This window comes from Chelonia mydas, chromosome 2 (assembly GCF_015237465.2).
Source record: "Chelonia mydas isolate rCheMyd1 chromosome 2, rCheMyd1.pri.v2, whole genome shotgun sequence".
Taxonomy (NCBI): Eukaryota; Metazoa; Chordata; order Testudines; family Cheloniidae; genus Chelonia; species Chelonia mydas.
The window spans coordinates 962,821-979,826 of NC_057850.1; the positions used below are offsets into that span (position 1 = coordinate 962,821).

The 17,006-nt window shown below is 57.3% G+C and overlaps 1 protein-coding gene across 1 annotated transcript in view; it reads right to left on the bottom strand.

Annotated features, from left to right (window-relative positions):
- Positions 1-208: 208 nt before the first annotated feature.
- Positions 209-17,006, bottom strand: part of EPPK1 (epiplakin 1) — a 40,808-nt gene continuing 24,010 nt past the window's right edge. The window contains exon 3 of the mRNA XM_037892100.1: positions 209-1,324. Coding sequence (XP_037748028.1) covers positions 209-1,324 — 1,116 coding nt within the window. The remainder of the gene's footprint in view (positions 1,325-17,006) is intronic.

Genomic DNA, 17,006 nt, shown 5'->3' on the forward strand with positions numbered 1-17,006 from the left:
TTTCCAGGCAGTGGGGCCTGGGCCTCATGCAGTTAATCAAGGGCGGCAAGCTCATGAGCGACCAGGACAAATTTCAGCTCCAAGGGCAATTTCTGCAGCCTAAGAGCTGGCAAACCCAGCCCATGGGCATGGGGGGCCCTCCTGTCCCAAGGCTCAGACGCCAGCTGTCAGGGGTAAGAGCACACCTTTCAGGGGAACGATATGTGGATCAGCACAGTGGGGATCCAGTACGTGATAACCCAATCCCAGCGTTCCCCGCGCCGGCCCCGCCCCGGGCGCCGATCCCAGCGTTCCCCGCGCCGGCCCCGCCCCAGGCGCCAATCCCAGCGTTCCCCGCGCCGGCCCCGCCCCGGGCGCCAATCCCAGCGTTCCCCGCGCCGGCCCCGCCCCGGGCGCCAATCCCAGCGTTCCCCGCGCCGGCCCCGCCCCAGACGCCAATCCCAGCGTTCCCCGCGCTGGCCCTGCACCGGGCGCCGATCCCAGCGTTCCCCGCGCCGGCCCCGCCCCGGGCGCCGATCCCAGCGTTCCCTGCGCCGGCCCCGCCCCGGGCGCCAATCCCAGCGTTCCCCGTGCTGGCCCCGCACCGGGCACCGATCCCAGCGTTCCCCGCGCCGGCCCCGCCCCGGGCGCCGATCCCAGCGTTCCCCGCGCCGGCCCCGCCCCAGACGCCAATCCCAGCGTTCCCCGCGCCGGCCCCGCCCCGGTCGCCAATCCCAGCGTTCCCCGCGCTGGCCCCGCACCGGGCACCGATCCCAGCGTTCCCTGCGCCGGCCCCGCACCGGGCGCCGATCCCAGCGTTCCTCGCGCCGGCCCCGCCCTGGGCGCCAATCCCAGCGTTCCCCGCACCGGCCCCGCCCCGGGCGCCAATCCCAGCGTTCCCCGTGCTGGCCCCGCACCGGGCGCCGATCCCAGCGTTCCCTGCGCCGGCCCCGCACCGGGCGCCGATCCCAGCGTTCCCCACGCCGGCCCCGCCCTGGGCGCCAATCCCAGCGTTCCCCGCGCCGGCCCTGCACCGGGCGCCGATCCCAGCGTACCCCGCGCCGGCCCCGCCCCGGGCGCCGATCCCAGCGTACCCCGCGCCGGCCCCGCCCCGGGCGCCGATCCCAGCGTTCCCCACGCCGGCCCCGCACCGGGCGCCAATCCCAGCGTTCCCCGCGCCGGCCCCGCCCCGGGCGCCAATCCCAGCGTTCCCCACGCCGGCCCCGCCCCGGGCGCCGATCCCAGCGTTCCCCGCGCCGGCCCCGCCCCGGGCGCCAATCCCAGCGTTCCCCGCGCCGGCCCCGCACCGGGCGCCGATCCCAGCGTTCCCCGCGCCGGCCCCGCCCTGGGCGCCAATCCCAGCGTTCCCCGCGCCGGCCCAACATAATTTGCTTCAACGTGACCGAGCAGTGAGCACATGGATGCTGTTAAGCTTCATGGCAAAGTGCTCCAAGGTTTTAGGCACGGGGTGCAGAGATTCCTGTGGTCAGGAGGGAGCTGATCTGGGAGAAGGATTTGTTACCAGGGAAAATGGCAGAACTAGAACTGGTGGGAGGTTACAAAGTCCTTGCACCTTGAGCTACGATGCAGGTGGAAACTGGTGATTTGCAGGCTGCGCCGAGTACTGCAGTGGTGGCCCACAATTTTGCACTGTTTCTACTGGGGAATGACTTTTTCGATGTGGCAGAATCTGTCCCAGGGTTTGTGAGCAGCAAGAAGGAATCTTGTGCTGAATGCCCCAGAGGGGAGGGTAAAGTCACAAGTGTTGCTGGAGAAATAGGGGAGTGTCTCTTTAATTCCTTGGTCGCAGCAGGGATGGTCATAACCAGTTCCTGTAGCCCCATGACTCTAGGCAAGTTCCTGGGGGAAGAGATGGATAAAGCCAGCTCCTGTCCTGTGATCATCTCCCTGGGGGAGGGGGATGCTCCACCTTGTAACAGGGAGGCCTTCCCAGCTTCTCACTGCCAGGAAGTTGCAGGTCAGCAGGGGACAGGTCCTGCCCTGGGCTGCACAGGGACATGTATTCTGGAGATCACAGAATCATATTATATCAGGGTTGGAAGGGACCTCAGGAGGTCATCTAATCCAACCCCCTGCTCAAAGCAAGGCCAATCCCCAACTAAATCATTCCAGCCAGGGCTTCCTCAAGACTGACCTTAAAAACCTCAAAGGAAGGAGATTCCGCCACTGTGAGGCAGCAGGGAGGGGGGGAGTGTTGACCTGGGAATGTGGCAGGGGAGTTTCACTGGGGATGGGAGACCTGAGAGCCTGTCACCTGAGCCAGGGGAGGGGTAGGTAACACCTCTTCCCGAGAATGTGGACAAAGGCTGCAGGAGAGAGCCTGCTGATGGGGGGGAGTTGGTTTCAGTTTTGTGCTGGGTGGTGGAACGCAGGGAACCCCAGGGCTGGGGTCTAAGCTCCCTGCTCCCCAGAAGGACTTGACTGAGGGGTCCTGGTTGTTACCACGAGCTCTGTTTGAGACTGTGTTCCAGTGTCCAAAAAACCTTCTGTTTTACTGGCTGGCTGAGAGTCTCAGTGAATCCCAGGAAGAGGGGTGCAGGGCCTGGACTCCCCCACAGTCCGTGACAACCACCTCCCCAGGTAACCCATTCCAGTGCTTCACCACCCTCCTAGTGAAAAAGTTTTTCCTAATATCCAACCTAAACCTCCCCCACTGGAAGTTGGGTTCCTGACGACTGCTGCGGTGGGAGCAGACCCCAAGGACTCTGTAGCTGGAAGCAAGCCCAATCTGAATGAAAGGGCTGGGGGGGATTTTGCTGGCCAGTGAAGGGTCTGTCACAGCTGGTAGCTGTGAGCCCACAGCTGGATCGGGGTCACCTTCCTTTTTGGGGGACACAGGAATGTCCCACAAGCATGTTGCTTTTGAGTTTCTACCTGTAAACAGGCTTAGAGCTTGGCACAGCATCAAAAGCATAACAGGCCAACACTGCCGTGTGGAAGGGGAAACTGAGGCACACCGCCTCATAGCATTGGTGGCTAAATGCCAAGACTCCTACACTTGAACAGATGTTGTTGTCTGCGTTCTGTTAGCAATACTACACCCCAACCTGTTTTCAGGCACCAGGGGACCAGGAACCCTGCACCTTGCTAGGACACCTCTGAGTGACATTGTAGGGTTTAGAGGGGCTGGGAGGGTGTGTAACCAGAGACAAACCGGGATTTTACATGGACTGCCGCCACCATGGACAGTGTCCAAGGCTCTGGCAGTAAGTTCAGGAGGAGGGTGTGACACTGCACTCCATATGCACTGCCATATTTTATGGAAATATGCTAATGAGTGTGAATATGAGGTAACTAGAATATGCTTCATGCAAAAGGTCTCTTGTAAGGTATCATTACAAAGCTTATAATCTACTGAGTGTGGTCATCCCATTTGTTTAAATGTATCATTCTTGTATCTGAAACTAGAAATATGAAGTATTACTCTGAGGGCCTATTGTAACTATGCAAAGTGTGGGCCATCAATAATGGCTTGGAATCTTGATGGCTCCCGTTAACCAGGACAATTGGTTGTAAATGGCTCTGTTTACTCGCAAACCTTCCTGGTAACCTGCAGGCCAACCCTGAAAGAATGGAGAATGAGGTCTTACAGTGACATGTGACCATGTCACCTGGAACTGGAATCCATCTTAAACCTGGTGCTTTTCCATTTAGAGGGAAGGGTGGGAACCCAGAGAGAGAGAGACAAAGGATTCCCACCTTGTGCCAAAGCTATAAAAGGGGGTGGAACAGAACAAGGGGGCTGCCAGTTATGAGAAATCCCCAAGTTACCACCTGAGTTGGAACTAACAAGGACTGTACCAGGGGAAAGGATTGGGCCCAGACTAGGAAGACTCTAGTCTGTGAAAGAAGCTTATTGGAACATCTCGGAGGGTTAGATTTACCTGTATTCAGTTTCTTAAATGTATTAGGCTTAGACTTGCATGGTTTTGCTTTATTTTACTTGGTGACTTACTTTGTTCTGTCTGGTTTCAGAGTAGCAGCCGTATTAGTCTGTATCCACAAAAAGAAAAGGAGGACTTGTGGCACCTTAGAGACTAACAAATTTATTTGAGCATCAGCTTTCGTGAGCATCCTTTTCTTTTTGTTCTGTTTGTTATCACTTGGAACCACTTAAATCCTGCTTTTTATTCTTAATAAATCACTTTTGTTTATTAATTAATCAATCCAGAGTAAGTGATTAATACCTGGGGGGAGCAAACAGCTGTGCATATCTCTCTATCAGTGTTATCAAGGACAGACAATTTATGAGTTTACCCTGTATAAGCTTTATACAGAGTAAAATGGATTTATTTGGGGTTTGGATACCATTGGGAGCTGGGTGTCTGGGTGCTAGGGACAGGAGTACCTGCTGAGTGGTTTTCAGTTAAACCCTGCAGCTTTGGGGACGTGGTTCAGACCCTGGGTCTGTGTTTGCAGCAGGCTGGCGTGTCTGGCTCAACAAGGCAGGGGTCTGGAGTCCCAAGCTGGCAGGCGTCAGGGAGGCCAGAAAAGGTGGGGGAGTTGCACTGTGTGTAAGGGAGCAGTATGACTGCTCAGAGCTCAAGTTTGAAACTGCAGAAAAACCTGAGAGTCTCTGGATTAAGTTTAGAAGTGTGAGCAACAAGGGTGATGTCGTGGTGGGAGTCTGCTATAGACCACCGGACCAGGGGGATGAGGTGGACGAGGCTTTCTTCCGGCAACTCGCAGAAGCTACTAGATCGCATGCCCTGGTTCTCATGGGCGACTTCAATCATCCTGATATCTGCTGGGAGAGCAATACAGCGGTGCACAGACAATCCAGGAAGTTTTTGGAAACTGTAGGGGACAATTTCCTGGTGCAAGTGCTGGAGGAACCAACTAGGGGCTGAGCTCTTCTTGACGTGCTGCTCACAAACGGGGAAGAATTAGTAGGGGAAGCAAAAGTGGATGGGAACCTGGGAGGCAGTGACCATGAGATGGTCGAGTTCAGGATCCTGACACAAGGAAGAAAGGAAAGCAGCAGAATACAGACCCTGGACTTCAGAAAAGCAGACTTTGACTCCCTCAGGGAACTGATGGGCAAGATCCCCTGGGAGAATAACATGAGGGGGAAAGGAGTCCAGGAGAGCTGGCTGTATTTTAAAGAATCCTTATTGAGGTTACAGGGACAAACCATCCCGATGTGTAGAAAGAATAGTAAATATGGCAGGCGACTAGCTTGGCTTCACAGTGAAATCCTTGCTGATCTTAAACACAAAAAAGAGGCTTACAAGAAGTGGAAGATTGGACAAATGACCAGGGATGAGTATAAAAATATTGCTCAGGCATGCAGGAGTGAAATCAGGAAGGCTAAATCACACCTGGAGTTGCAGCTAGCGAGGGATGTTAAGAGTAACAAAAAGGGTTTCTTCAGATATGTTGGCAATAAGAAGAAAGTCAAGGATAGTGTGGGCCCCTTACTGAATGAGGGAGGCAACCTAGTGACAGAAGATGTGGAAAAAGCTAATGTAAAGGAATTGGCGGCTGTGATTGCAGAGCCCTTGGCCATTATCTTTGAAAACTCGTGGCGAACGGGGGAAGTCCCGGATGACTGGAAAAAGGCTAATGTAGTGCAAATCTTTAAAAAAGGGAAGAAGGAGGATCCTGGGAACTACAGGCCAGTCAGCCTCACCTCAGTCCCTGGAAAAATCATGGAGCAGGTCCTCAAAGAATCAATCCTGAAGCACTTACATGAGAGGAAAGTGATCAGGAACAGTCAGCATGGATTCACCAAGGGAAGGTCATGCCTGACTAATCTAATCGCCTTTTATGATGAGATTACTGGTTCTGTGGATGAAGGGAAAGCAGTGGATGTATTGTTTCTTGACTTTAGCAAAGCTTTTGACACGGTCTCCCACAGTATTCTTGTCAGCAAGTTAAGGAAGTATGGGCTGGATGAATGCACTATAAGGTGGGTAGAAAGCTGGCTAGATTGTCGGGCTCAACGGGTAGTGATCAATGGCTCCATGTCTAGTTGGCAGCCGGTGTCAAGTGGAGTGCCCCAGGGGTCGGTCCTGGGGCCGGTTTTGTTCAATATCTTCATAAATGATCTGGAGGATGGTGTGGATTGCACTCTCAGCAAATTTGCAGATGATACTAAACTGGGAGGAGTGGTAGATACGCTGGAGGGGAGGGATAGGATACAGAAGGACCTAGACAAATTGGAGGATTGGGCCAAAAGAAATCTGATGAGGTTCAATAAGGATAAGTGCAGGGTCCTGCACTTAGGATGGAAGAATCCAATGCACCGCTACAGACTAGGGACCGAATGGCTAGGCAGCAGTTCTGCGGAAAAGGACCTAGGGGTGACAGTGGACGAGAAGCTGGATATGAGTCAGCAGTGTGCCCTTGTTGCCAAGAAGGCCAATGGCATTTTGGGATGTATAAGTAGGGGCATAGCAAGCAGATCGAGGGACGTGATCGTTCCCCTCTATTCGACACTGGTGAGGCCTCATCTGGAGTACTGTGTCCAGTTTTGGGCCCCACACTACAAGAAGGATGTGGATAAATTGGAGAGAGTCCAGCGAAGGGCAACAAAAATGATTAGGGGTCTAGAGCACATGACTTATGAGGAGAGGCTGAGGGAACTGGGATTGTTTAGTCTGCAGAAGAGAAGAATGAGGGGGGATTTGATAGCTGCTTTCAGCTACCTGAAAGGGGGTTCCAAAGAGGATGGCTCTAGACTGTTCTCAATGGTAGCAGATGACAGAACGAGGAGTAATGGTCTCAAGTTGCAATGGGGGAGGTTTAGATTGGATATTAGGAAAAACTTTTTCACTAAGAGGGTGGTGAAACACTGGAATGCGTTACCTAGGGAGGTGGTAGAATCTCCTTCCTTAGAGGTTTTTAAGGTCAGGCTTGACAAAGCCCTGGCTGGGATGATTTAACTGGGAATTGGTACTGCTTCGAGCAGGGGTTGGACTAGATGACCTTCTGGGGTCCCTTCCAACCCTGATATTCTATGATTCTATGATACTCAATGCTTTTTTTGCCTCTGTCTTCACGAACAAGGTCAGCTCCCAGACTACTGCACTGGGCAGCACAGCATGGGGAGGAGGTGGCCAGCCCTCTGTGAAGGAAGAAGTGGTTCGGGACTATTTAGAAAAACTGGACATGCACAAGTCCATGGGGCCGGATGCGTTGCATCCGAGAGTGCTAAAGGAATTGGCAGATGTGATTGCAGAGCCATTGGCCATTATCTTTGAAAACTCATGGCGATCGGGAGAAGTCCAGGATGACTGGAAAAAGCCTAATGTAGTGCAAATCTTTAAAAAAGGGAAGAAGGAGGATCCTGGGAACTACAGGCTGGTCAGCCTCACCTCAGTCCCCGGAAAAATCATGGAGCATGTCTTCAAGGAATCAATTCTGAAGCACTTAGAGGAGAGGAAAGTGATCAGGACCAGTCAGCATGGATTCACCAAGGGAAAGTCATGCCTGACTAGTCTAATTGCCTTCTATGATGAGATAACTGGTTCTGTGGATGAAGGGAAAGCAGTGGACCTGTTATTCCTCGACTTTAGCAAAGCTTTTGACACGTATTCTTGTCAGGAAGTTAAAGAAGTATGGGCTGGATGGATGCACTACAAGGTGGGTAGAAAGTTGGCTAGATTGTCAGGCTCAACGGGTAGTGATCAATGGCTCCATGTCTAGTTGGCAGCCGGTATCTAGCGGAGTGCCCCAAGGGTCGGTCCTGGGGCTGGTTTTGTTCAATATCTTCATTAATGATCTGGAGGATGGTGTGGATTGCACCCTCAGCAAGTTTGCGGATGACACTAAACTGGGAGGAGAGGTAGATACGCTGGAGGGTAGGGATAGGATACAGAGGGACCTAGACAAATTGGAGGATTGGGCCAAAAGAAATCTGATGGGGTTCAACAAGGACAAGTGCAGAGTCCTGCACTTAGGACAGAAGAATCCCATGCACCGCTACAGACTAGGGACTGAATGGCTCGGCAGCAGTTCTGTGGAGAAGGACCTAGGGGTGACAGTGGACGAGAAGCTGGATATGAGTCAAGAGTGTGCCCTTGTTGCCAAGAAGGCCAATGGCATTTTGGGCTGTATAAGTAGGGGCATTGCCAGCAGATCGAGGGACGTGATCATTCCCCTCTATTTGACATTGGTGAGGCCTCATCTGGAATACTGTGTCCAGTTTTGGGCCCCACACTACAAGAAGGATGTGGAGAAATTGGAGAGAGTCCAGCGAAGGGCAACAAAAATTATTAGGGGTCTGGAACACATGACTTATGAGGAGAGGCTGAGGGAACTGGGATTGTTTAGTCTACGGAAGAGAAGAATGAGGGGGGATTTGATAGCTGCTTTTAACTACCTGAAAGGTGGATCCAAAGAGGATGGATCTAGACTATTCTCAGTGATAGCAGATGACAGGACAAGGAGTAATGGTCTCAAGTTGCAGTGGGGGAGATTTAGGTTGGATATTAGGAAAAACTTTTTCACTAGGAGGGTGGTGAAGCACTGGAATGCGTTACCTAGGGAGGTGGTAGAATCTCCTTCCTTAGAAGTTTTTAAGGTCAGGCTTGACAAAGCCCTGGCTGGGATGATTTAGTTGGGATTGGTCCTGCTCTGGGCAGGGGGTTGGACTAGATGGCCTCCAGAGGTCCCTTCCAACTCTGTTATTCTATGATTCTATGATTCTGTGACAGGGAAAACCGGCTCAGAGGTAGTTTCAGCACATCAGGTGACAGTCCCAAGGGGGTCTCTGTGACCGAACCCGTCATAGTGCCTGAAGCTGCTTCCCCGCCTTGGCCTGGAACAGAGCTGCCTTCAACCTTTCCTTAAAACCCTGCTCTCGTTCCCTGCTCGGCCTGGCTGGGGGGAGCTCTTTGGGGCGCACCCGGGAAGAACCAGGCAGCAGAGGCAATAGGCATCCCTGGCACGCTCACACCACAGGCCGGGCGCTCAGAGCTGCAGTCTTCAGAAAGGCCGGTGCTCAGCAATTCTGGAGGTTGCACCCACCCTGGGCAAGGGGGCGGTGCCCCAAGAGAAAAGACGCCCCTGGGGGACCCATGAGAGCCGTTGCCTGGCCAGCGCGGGGGAAGGGGAGGGCGTGACGAGCAGGGAGTGGGGAGGATTGATCTGGGGATGTTGCAGGGGAGTTTCATTGGGGATGGGAGACTTCACCGGAGGGAAGATACCTGAGCCTGTAACCTGAGCCAGGAGGGGGGCTGGGGCAAGGTGATACCTTCTGCCCGGGAAACTGGACAAAGGCTGGGTGGCGGGGGGGAGCTGCAGGGAGGCTAGGGGACACGGCTGGAGGGGTTTCCAGTTTTGGGGGAGTTGGCTGGCCAAGAGGAGGGAGCCCCAAGCCCCCATCTCTGAGGCCCCACCCCACTCACTCCATTCTCCCTCGCTTGCTCTCCCCCATCCTCCCTCACTTTCACCTGGCTGGGGCAGGGGGTTGGGGTGCAGGAGGGGTTGGGGGCTCTGGGCTGGGGCCAAGGGGTTCGGAGTGTGGGAGGGGGCTCCAGGCTGAGCCTGGGGCAGAGGGCTGGGTTGCAGGAAGGGATGCAGGGTGCAAGCTCTGGGAGGGAGGTTGTGTGCAGGAAGGGGCTCCAGGCTGGGGCAGGGGGTTGGGGTGCAGGAGGGGCTGTGGGCTCTGGGAGGGAGTTTGTGTGCAGGAAGGGGCTCCAGGCTGGGGCAGGGGGTTGGGGTGCAGGAGGGGCTGTGGGCTCTGGGAGGGAGTTTGGGTGCAGGAAGGGGCTCCAGGCTGGGGCAGGGGGTTGGGGTGCAGGAGGGGCTGTGGGCTCTGGGAGGGAGTTTGTGTGCAGGAAGGGGCTCCAGGCTGGGGCAGGGGGTTGGGGTGCAGGAGGGGCTGTGGGCTCTGGGAGGGAGTTTGGGTGCAGGAGGGGGCTCCAGGCTGGGGCAGGGGGTTGGGGTGCAGGAGGGGCTGTGGGCTCTGGAAGGGAGTTTGGGTACAGGAAGGGGCTCCAGGCTGGGGCAGGGGGTTGGGGTGCAGGAGGGGCTGTGGGCTCTGGGAGGGAGGTTGTGTGCAGGAGGGGGCTCCAGGCTGGGGCAGGGGGTTGGGGTGCAGGAGGGGCTGTGGGCTCTGGAAGGGAGTTTGTGTGCAGGAGGGGGCTCCAGGCTGGGGCAGGGGGTTGGGGTGCAGGAGGGGCTGTGGGCTCTGGGAGGGAGTTTGTGTGCAGGAAGGGGCTCCAGGCTGGGGCAGGGGGTTGGGGTGCAGGAGGGGCTGTGGGCTCTGGGAGGGAGTTTGTGTGCAGGAAGGGGCTCCAGGCTGGGGCAGGGGGTTGGGGTGCAGGAGGGGCTGTGGGCTCTGGGAGGGAGTTTGGGTACAGGAGGGGGCTCCAGGCTGGGGCAGGGGGTTGGGGTGCAGGAGGGGCTGTGGGCTCTGTAAGGGAGTTTGGGTGCAGGAAGGGGCTCCAGGCTGGGGCAGGGGGTTGGGGTGCAGGAGGGGCTGTGGGCTCTGGGAGGGAGTTTGTGTGCAGGAAGGGGCTCCAGGCTGGGGCAGGGGGTTGGGGTGCAGAAGGGGCTGTGGGCTCTGGGAGGGAGTTTGTGTGCAGGAGGGGGCTCCAGGCTGGGGCAGGGGGTTGGGGTGCAGGAGGGGCTGTGGGCTCTGGGAGGGAGTTTGTGTGCAGGAAGGGGCTCCAGGCTGGGGCAGGGGGTTGGGGTGCAGGAGGGGCTGTGGGCTCTGTAAGGGAGTTTGGGTGCAGGAAGGGGCTCCAGGCTGGGGCAGGGGGTTGGGGTGCAGGAGGGGCTGTGGGCTCTGGGAGGGAGTTTGGGTGCAGGAAGGGGCTCCAGGCTGGGGCAGGGGGTTGGGGTGCAGGAGGGGCTGTGGGCTCTGGGAGGGAGTTTGGGTGCAGGAAGGGGCTCCAGGCTGGGGCAGGGGGTTGGGGTGCAGGAGGGGCTGTGGGCTCTGGGAGGGAGTTTGGGTGCAGGAAGGGGCTCCAGGCTGGGGCAGGGGGTTGGGGTGCAGAAGGGGCTGTGGGCTCTGGGAGGGAGTTTGTGTGCAGGAAGGGGCTCCAGGCTGGGGCAGGGGGTTGGGGTGCAGGAGGGGCTGTGGGCTCTGGGAGGGAGTTTGGGTGCAGGAAGGGGCTCCAGGCTGGGGCAGGGGGTTGGGGTGCAGGAGGGGCTGTGGGCTCTGGGAGGGAGTTTGGGTACAGGAAGGGGCTCCAAGCTGGGGCAGGGGGTTGGGGTGCAGGAGGGGCTGTGGGCTCTGGGAGGGAGTTTGGGTACAGGAGGGGGCTCCAGGCTGGGGCAGGGGGTTGGGGTGCAGGAGGGGCTGTGGGCTCTGGGAGGGAGTTTGGGTACAGGAAGGGGCTCCAGGCTGGGGCAGGGGGTTGGGGTGCAGGAGGGGCTGTGGGCTCTGGGAGGGAGTTTGTGTGCAGGAAGGGGCTCCAGGCTGGGGCAGGGGGTTGGGGTGCAGGAGGGGCTGTGGGCTCTGGGAGGGAGTTTGGGTGCAGGAGGGGGCTCCAGGCTGGGGCAGGGGGTTGGGGTGCAGGAGGGGCTGTGGGCTCTGGAAGGGAGTTTGGGTACAGGAAGGGGCTCCAGGCTGGGGCAGGGGGTTGGGGTGCAGGAGGGGCTGTGGGCTCTGGGAGGGAGTTTGGGTGCAGGAAGGGGCTCCAGGCTGGGGCAGGGGGTTGGGGTGCAGGAGGGGCTGTGGGCTCTGGAAGGGAGTTTGGGTGCAGGAAGGGGCTCCAGGCTGGGGCAGGGGGTTGGGGTGCAGGAGGGGCTGTGGGCTCTGGGAGGGAGTTTGGGTGCAGGAAGGGGCTCCAGGCCGGGGCAGGGGGTTGGGGTGCAGGAGGGGCTGTGGGCTCTGGAAGGGAGTTTGGGTCCAGGAAGGGGCTCCAGGCTGGGGCAGGGGGTTGGGGTGCAGGAGGGGCTGTGGGCTCTGGGAGGGAGTTTGGGTGCAGGAGGGGGCTCCAGGCTGGGGCAGGGGGTTGGGGTGCAGGAGGGGCTGTGGGCTCTGGAAGGGAGTTTGGGTGCAGGAAGGGGCTCCAGGCTGGGGCAGGGGGTTGGGGTGCAGGAGGGGCTGTGGGCTCTGGGAGGGAGTTTGGGTGCAGGAAGGGGCTCCAGGCTGGGGCAGGGGGTTGGGGTGCAGAAGGGGCTGTGGGCTCTGGGAGGGAGGTTGTGTGCAGGAAGGGGCTCCAAGCTGGGGCAGGGGGTTGGGGTGCAGGAGGGGCTGTGGGCTCTGGGAGGGAGTTTGTGTGCAGGAAGGGGCTCCAGGCCGGGGCAGGGGGTTGGGGTGCAGGAGGGGCTGTGGGCTCTGGGAGGGAGTTTGTGTGCAGGAAGGGGCTCCAGGCTGGGGCAGGGGGTTGGGGTGCAGGAGGGGCTGTGGGCTCTGGGAGGGAGTTTGTGTGCAGGAAGGGGCTCCAGGCTGGGGCAGGGGGTTGGGGTGCAGGAGGGGCTGTGGGCTCTGGGAGGGAGTTTGGGTACAGGAAGGGGCTCCAGGCTGGGGCAGGGGGTTGGGGTGCAGGAGGGGCTGTGGGCTCTGGGAGGGAGTTTGGGTACAGGAAGGGGCTCCAGGCTGGGGCAGGGGGTTGGGGTGCAGGAGGGGCTGTGGGCTCTGGGAGGGAGTTTGGGTGCAGGAAGGGGCTCCAGGCTGGGGCAGGGGGTTGGGGTGCAGGAGGGGCTGTGGGCTCTGGGAGGGAGTTTGGGTACAGGAAGTGGCTCCAGGCTGGGGCAGGGGGTTGGGGTGCAGGAGGGGCTGTGGGCTCTGGGAGGGAGTTTGTGTGCAGGAAGGGGCTCCAGGCTGGGGCAGGGGGTTGGGGTGCAGGAGGGGCTGTGGGCTCTGGGAGGGAGTTTGGGTGCAGGAAGGGGCTCCAGGCTGGGGCAGGGGGTTGGGGTGCAGGATGGAGTGCAGGCTCCGGCCGGGCAGTGCTTACCTCGGGCGGTGTCCGGGTGGTGGCACAGTGGAGCTAAGGCAGGCTCCCTGCCTGCCCTGGCCCCGCACCACTCCTGGACGCGGCCGCTATGTCCCTGTCGGGGGGTAAGGGGGGCGCGGAGGGGTCTCCGTGTGCTGCCTGAGCCTGCAAGTGCCACCCCCGCAGCTCCCATTGGCTGCAGTTCCCAGCCAATGGGAGCTGCGGAGTTGGTGCTCGAGGTGCAGGCAGCGTGCGGAGACACCTGCCCCCACCCCTCAGGGGTTGCAGGGACGTGCCAGCCGCTTCCAGGAGTGGCACGGAGCCAAGGCAGGTAAAGAGCCTGCCCGATTCTGGGAGACTCCCAGCGAAATCAGGAGGGTTGGGAACCCTACCAGAGCCCCCTGTTCAAGCCGTTTCGTGGCATGTGACGGTCCCAAGTCCAGCCCTGTCTCTCCCACGGGGACACAGCGGTGCGCGGGAGAATTTCACAGGTGTGGCAGTGCCCCTAGGAGCCCCAGGGACGGCTCGAGGCCTCCGCACACAGCCTGTTCTATGGGAACAGGGCAAAGAAGAGGCCAGGCTGCCCGTGCTGCTCACCGTGGGCTGTGCTTTCGAGGCCCCCAGAAGCCAGCCAAAAGAGCAGTGTAGGTAGCCAGGTGTGGTGTCTTTGCGGATCACCAGTAAGCCACCGACCTGTCCCCAGCCGGGCTCTGGGGTTTCAGAGAGAAAGACCCAAGAGTAGTGACAGTGGTAATGAACCCGCTGAGCAGGAGCCTATGAGTCCCATCAGCTCCCTCCCCACTGCACAGCCCCTCCTCCCGGCCCAGGGCCTGTCCAGCACTTCTGGCCAGGGCACTACGGTGCCCAGCAGCCTCCTCCCTAGGGCACTTTCCGTTGCCCTGGCCAGGCAGGAGGAAAGACCTTGAGCCAGGCAGTGACGGGGCCTGTGGGAAGCAGCAGCCACACCCCGGCTGGCCAGGAGCTGCAGAGGGGCTCCTGGGACTGCACAGAGTCATGCCTGGGATGGGCCGGGAGCGCCGGCCATGGCAGCTGGGGCAGGTCTGTCTGTAGGGCTCCCATATTTCTGGTCGGGGGGGTGGCTGCAGTTGGGGGAGCTGGAGGGGTGCCTGCGGTGGGGTACTCGCTGGAGGCGGGGGGCAGTGTTGCTCTCTCCCACGGTGGCAGGGCGGCTGGCACAAGCCCAGGATGCAGAGACAGTGCCTCCCCTCGGCAGAGACCCTCGCCAGGGCTGGGAGCTGGGGCTTGGGAGGGCAGGGTCCGGCAGCTGGGGCTTGCAGGGGAATGGGCCCATCAGCTGCGGATGCAGGGGAGGGACCAATCGGGAAGTGGGCCAATCGGGGCTCTCTCTGAGCTGCAGCTTGTCTGGTCTGCCTGTTGTTTGAAAAGTGCCCGGACAGAGGGCGGAGGCTCAAAGACGAGGCTGGCCTGGGAAAGCCCAGCCGTGGCCCTGGGTGCATGGGACCTAGGGGGAGCAGCAGCGGCTGGGCAGGGAGCGGTACAGAGGCCCCCAGTGAGAGACACGAACTGAGCCTGGCCTGGAACCTGCCAGCTCCTGCAGGCCTGGACAGACACAGGCCTGGGAAGGGCAGCCCAGACACTAGACCTGAGAAGCCCTGACTCTCAGGTTGGACCGGCCCCAAACAGGCCCCACCGCTGCTCACCATGCACTGTAACTGTCTACGCTTCTGCAGGATTTCCCCTGTCCTGCCAGCCCTAGTACAAACCTTTCCTTGAGCCTTGGCTTTGAGTGGTTATTGGCACCCACCAGGGCTAGGACCTACAAGCCCAAGCTGCTGAAGTGCCTGCAGTGCTGGCCTCAGTCCGGGTGCCCCTGGCATGCTGCTGGCACCTTGAGGTATGGTGCGCTCCAGCCCTGAGCATCTGCAATAATTTCACGTGTGGGCTCACTCCCGAGGAAAGCCCAGTAACCTCTTGCAGCTTAGAGGCTCTCAGGCTCTCAGGCTCTCAGCACAGGCTGTAAGGGCATCTTCCGGGTTATCTGCATCCCCAGGGAGAGGAGGAGCGCAGAGTTCCCAGCAATCTGGACAGGTTTCAGAGTAACAGCCTGTTAGGATATAGATATTCAGGCCTGTCTGTAAAGGCCTGTACTTTAAGAATTTAGGGGTATTCTTATTACTTGTCTAGTTAGAGGTATAAAAGAAAGAATCAAAATCAATGTCTGCCGGTGTAAGGGCCTTCTCTCCCTGTGACAGTCTGAGGCCTTGTGCTTAGGCTAAGGCCTTTGGCTAAGCAGCAGAGGCAGCCATAAGCCAGGAAGCGACCGGTCACCTCCTCACATTCCAAACTAGCCACATTGAAAGAAGGTGCTATTGGGCTGTTAGGAACACAATCCTGTCCTGATAATTCCTATCACCTCCAGAGAAAGGGAAGTGCCTAGAAAATGTAAAAGGAAACTTAGTTTAATAGCATCCTGTCTGGCAAGAACTCACTTATCAATAGCTGGGATGTGAAATCCTCACTTCTGTATTGTTTTGTCATTAGAGTTCCCACTTTGCTATTGTTTGTCTGTATAATCTCTGTCTGGTTCTGTGATTGTTTCTGTCTGCTGTATAATTAATTTTGCTGGGTGTAATCTAATTAAGGTGGTGGGATATAATTGGTTAGCTAATCACGTTACAATATGTTAGGATTGGTTAGTTAAATTTCAGTAGAATGATTGGTTAAGGTATAGCTAAGAATATTACTATATAAATTAGGGGCAAACAGGAAGTAAGTTGGGATTCGAAAATAAGGAAAAAGGAACTTGTATTTAAGCTTGCTGGAAGTTCACCCCAATAAACATTGAATTGTTTGCACCTTCGGACTTCGGGTATTGTTGCTCTCTGTTCATGTGAGAAGGACCAGGGAAGTGGGAGAGTGAAGGAATAAGCTCTCTAACACAGCCGTGTTAGTCTGTATTCGCAAAAAGAAAAGGAGTACTTGTGGCACCTTAGAGACTAACCAATTTATTTGAGCATAAGCTTTCGTGAGCTACAGCTCACTTCATCGGATGCATACCGTGGAAAGTACAGAAGATCTTTTTATACACACAAAGCATGAAAAAATGGGTGTTTACCACTACAAAAGGTTTTCTCTCCCCCCACCCCACTCTCCTGCTGGTAATAGCTTATTATGATAATCAAGGTGGGCCATTTCCAGCACAAATCCAGGGTTTAAAGTACAGAAGATAGATCTTCTGTACTTTAAACCCTGGATTTGTGCTGGAAATGGCCCACCTTGATTATCATACACATTGTAAGGAGAGTGATCACTTTAGATAAGCTATTACCAACAGGAGAGTGGGTTTGTGGGGGCGGGGGAGGAGAAAACCTGGATTTGTGCTGGAAATGGCCCAACTTGATTATCATACACATTGTAAGGAGAGTGATCACTTTAGATAAGCTATTACCAGCAGGAGAGTGGGTTTGTGGGGGGAGAGAAAACCTTTTATAGTGGTAAACATCCATTTTTTCATGCTTTGTGTGTATAAAAAGATCTTCTGTACTTTCCACAGTATGCATCTGATGAAGTGAGCTGTAGCTCATGAAAGCTTATGCTCAAATAAATTGGTTAGTCTCTAAGGTGCAGCAATCTGGAGGAGTGGTTTCAAAGCTGTCAGTTTGCACGAGCTCAGGAATTATGGCTTCCTGCAGATGGCACTGCACTGCCACAGACTAGGGCTGCGAAGACTGGCCGGCCTAATCCCAGCACAGACAGGTGTGGTTTAGCCTCCTGGATGGGGATGGGGACAGGGACTGACCGGCCTCCTGTGGAGGGAGGGCCCAGGGACTAATCAGGTCGTTAACCCGTAAACTGCCTTCCACACTGATAGTGCTGCATCCTGCCGCTGTCACGGTAATAGGGCAACTCTGGGCCTCTTTCCTGCTCCCCAAATCTCTCGGGGTTTGTCCACAGCCAATGCACAGCGTTGGCTTCTGAGAGTCCCAGGGTCTGTAATAGGGAGACACAGGTTTCCTACTGGAACAAAGCTGCCTCCCCTTCTGCTAAGATCTCTGCTCTCTGCCTGGCTCAGGGCTTGATCTGGATCTGAGCACTGACACGCTGCCCTTTATCCAGTGGCAGCTTTAGAAGTCCTGGGGTTGAATCCATTTTCCATCACACAGCTGCAGAGGCCACTTTGGCGGGGTT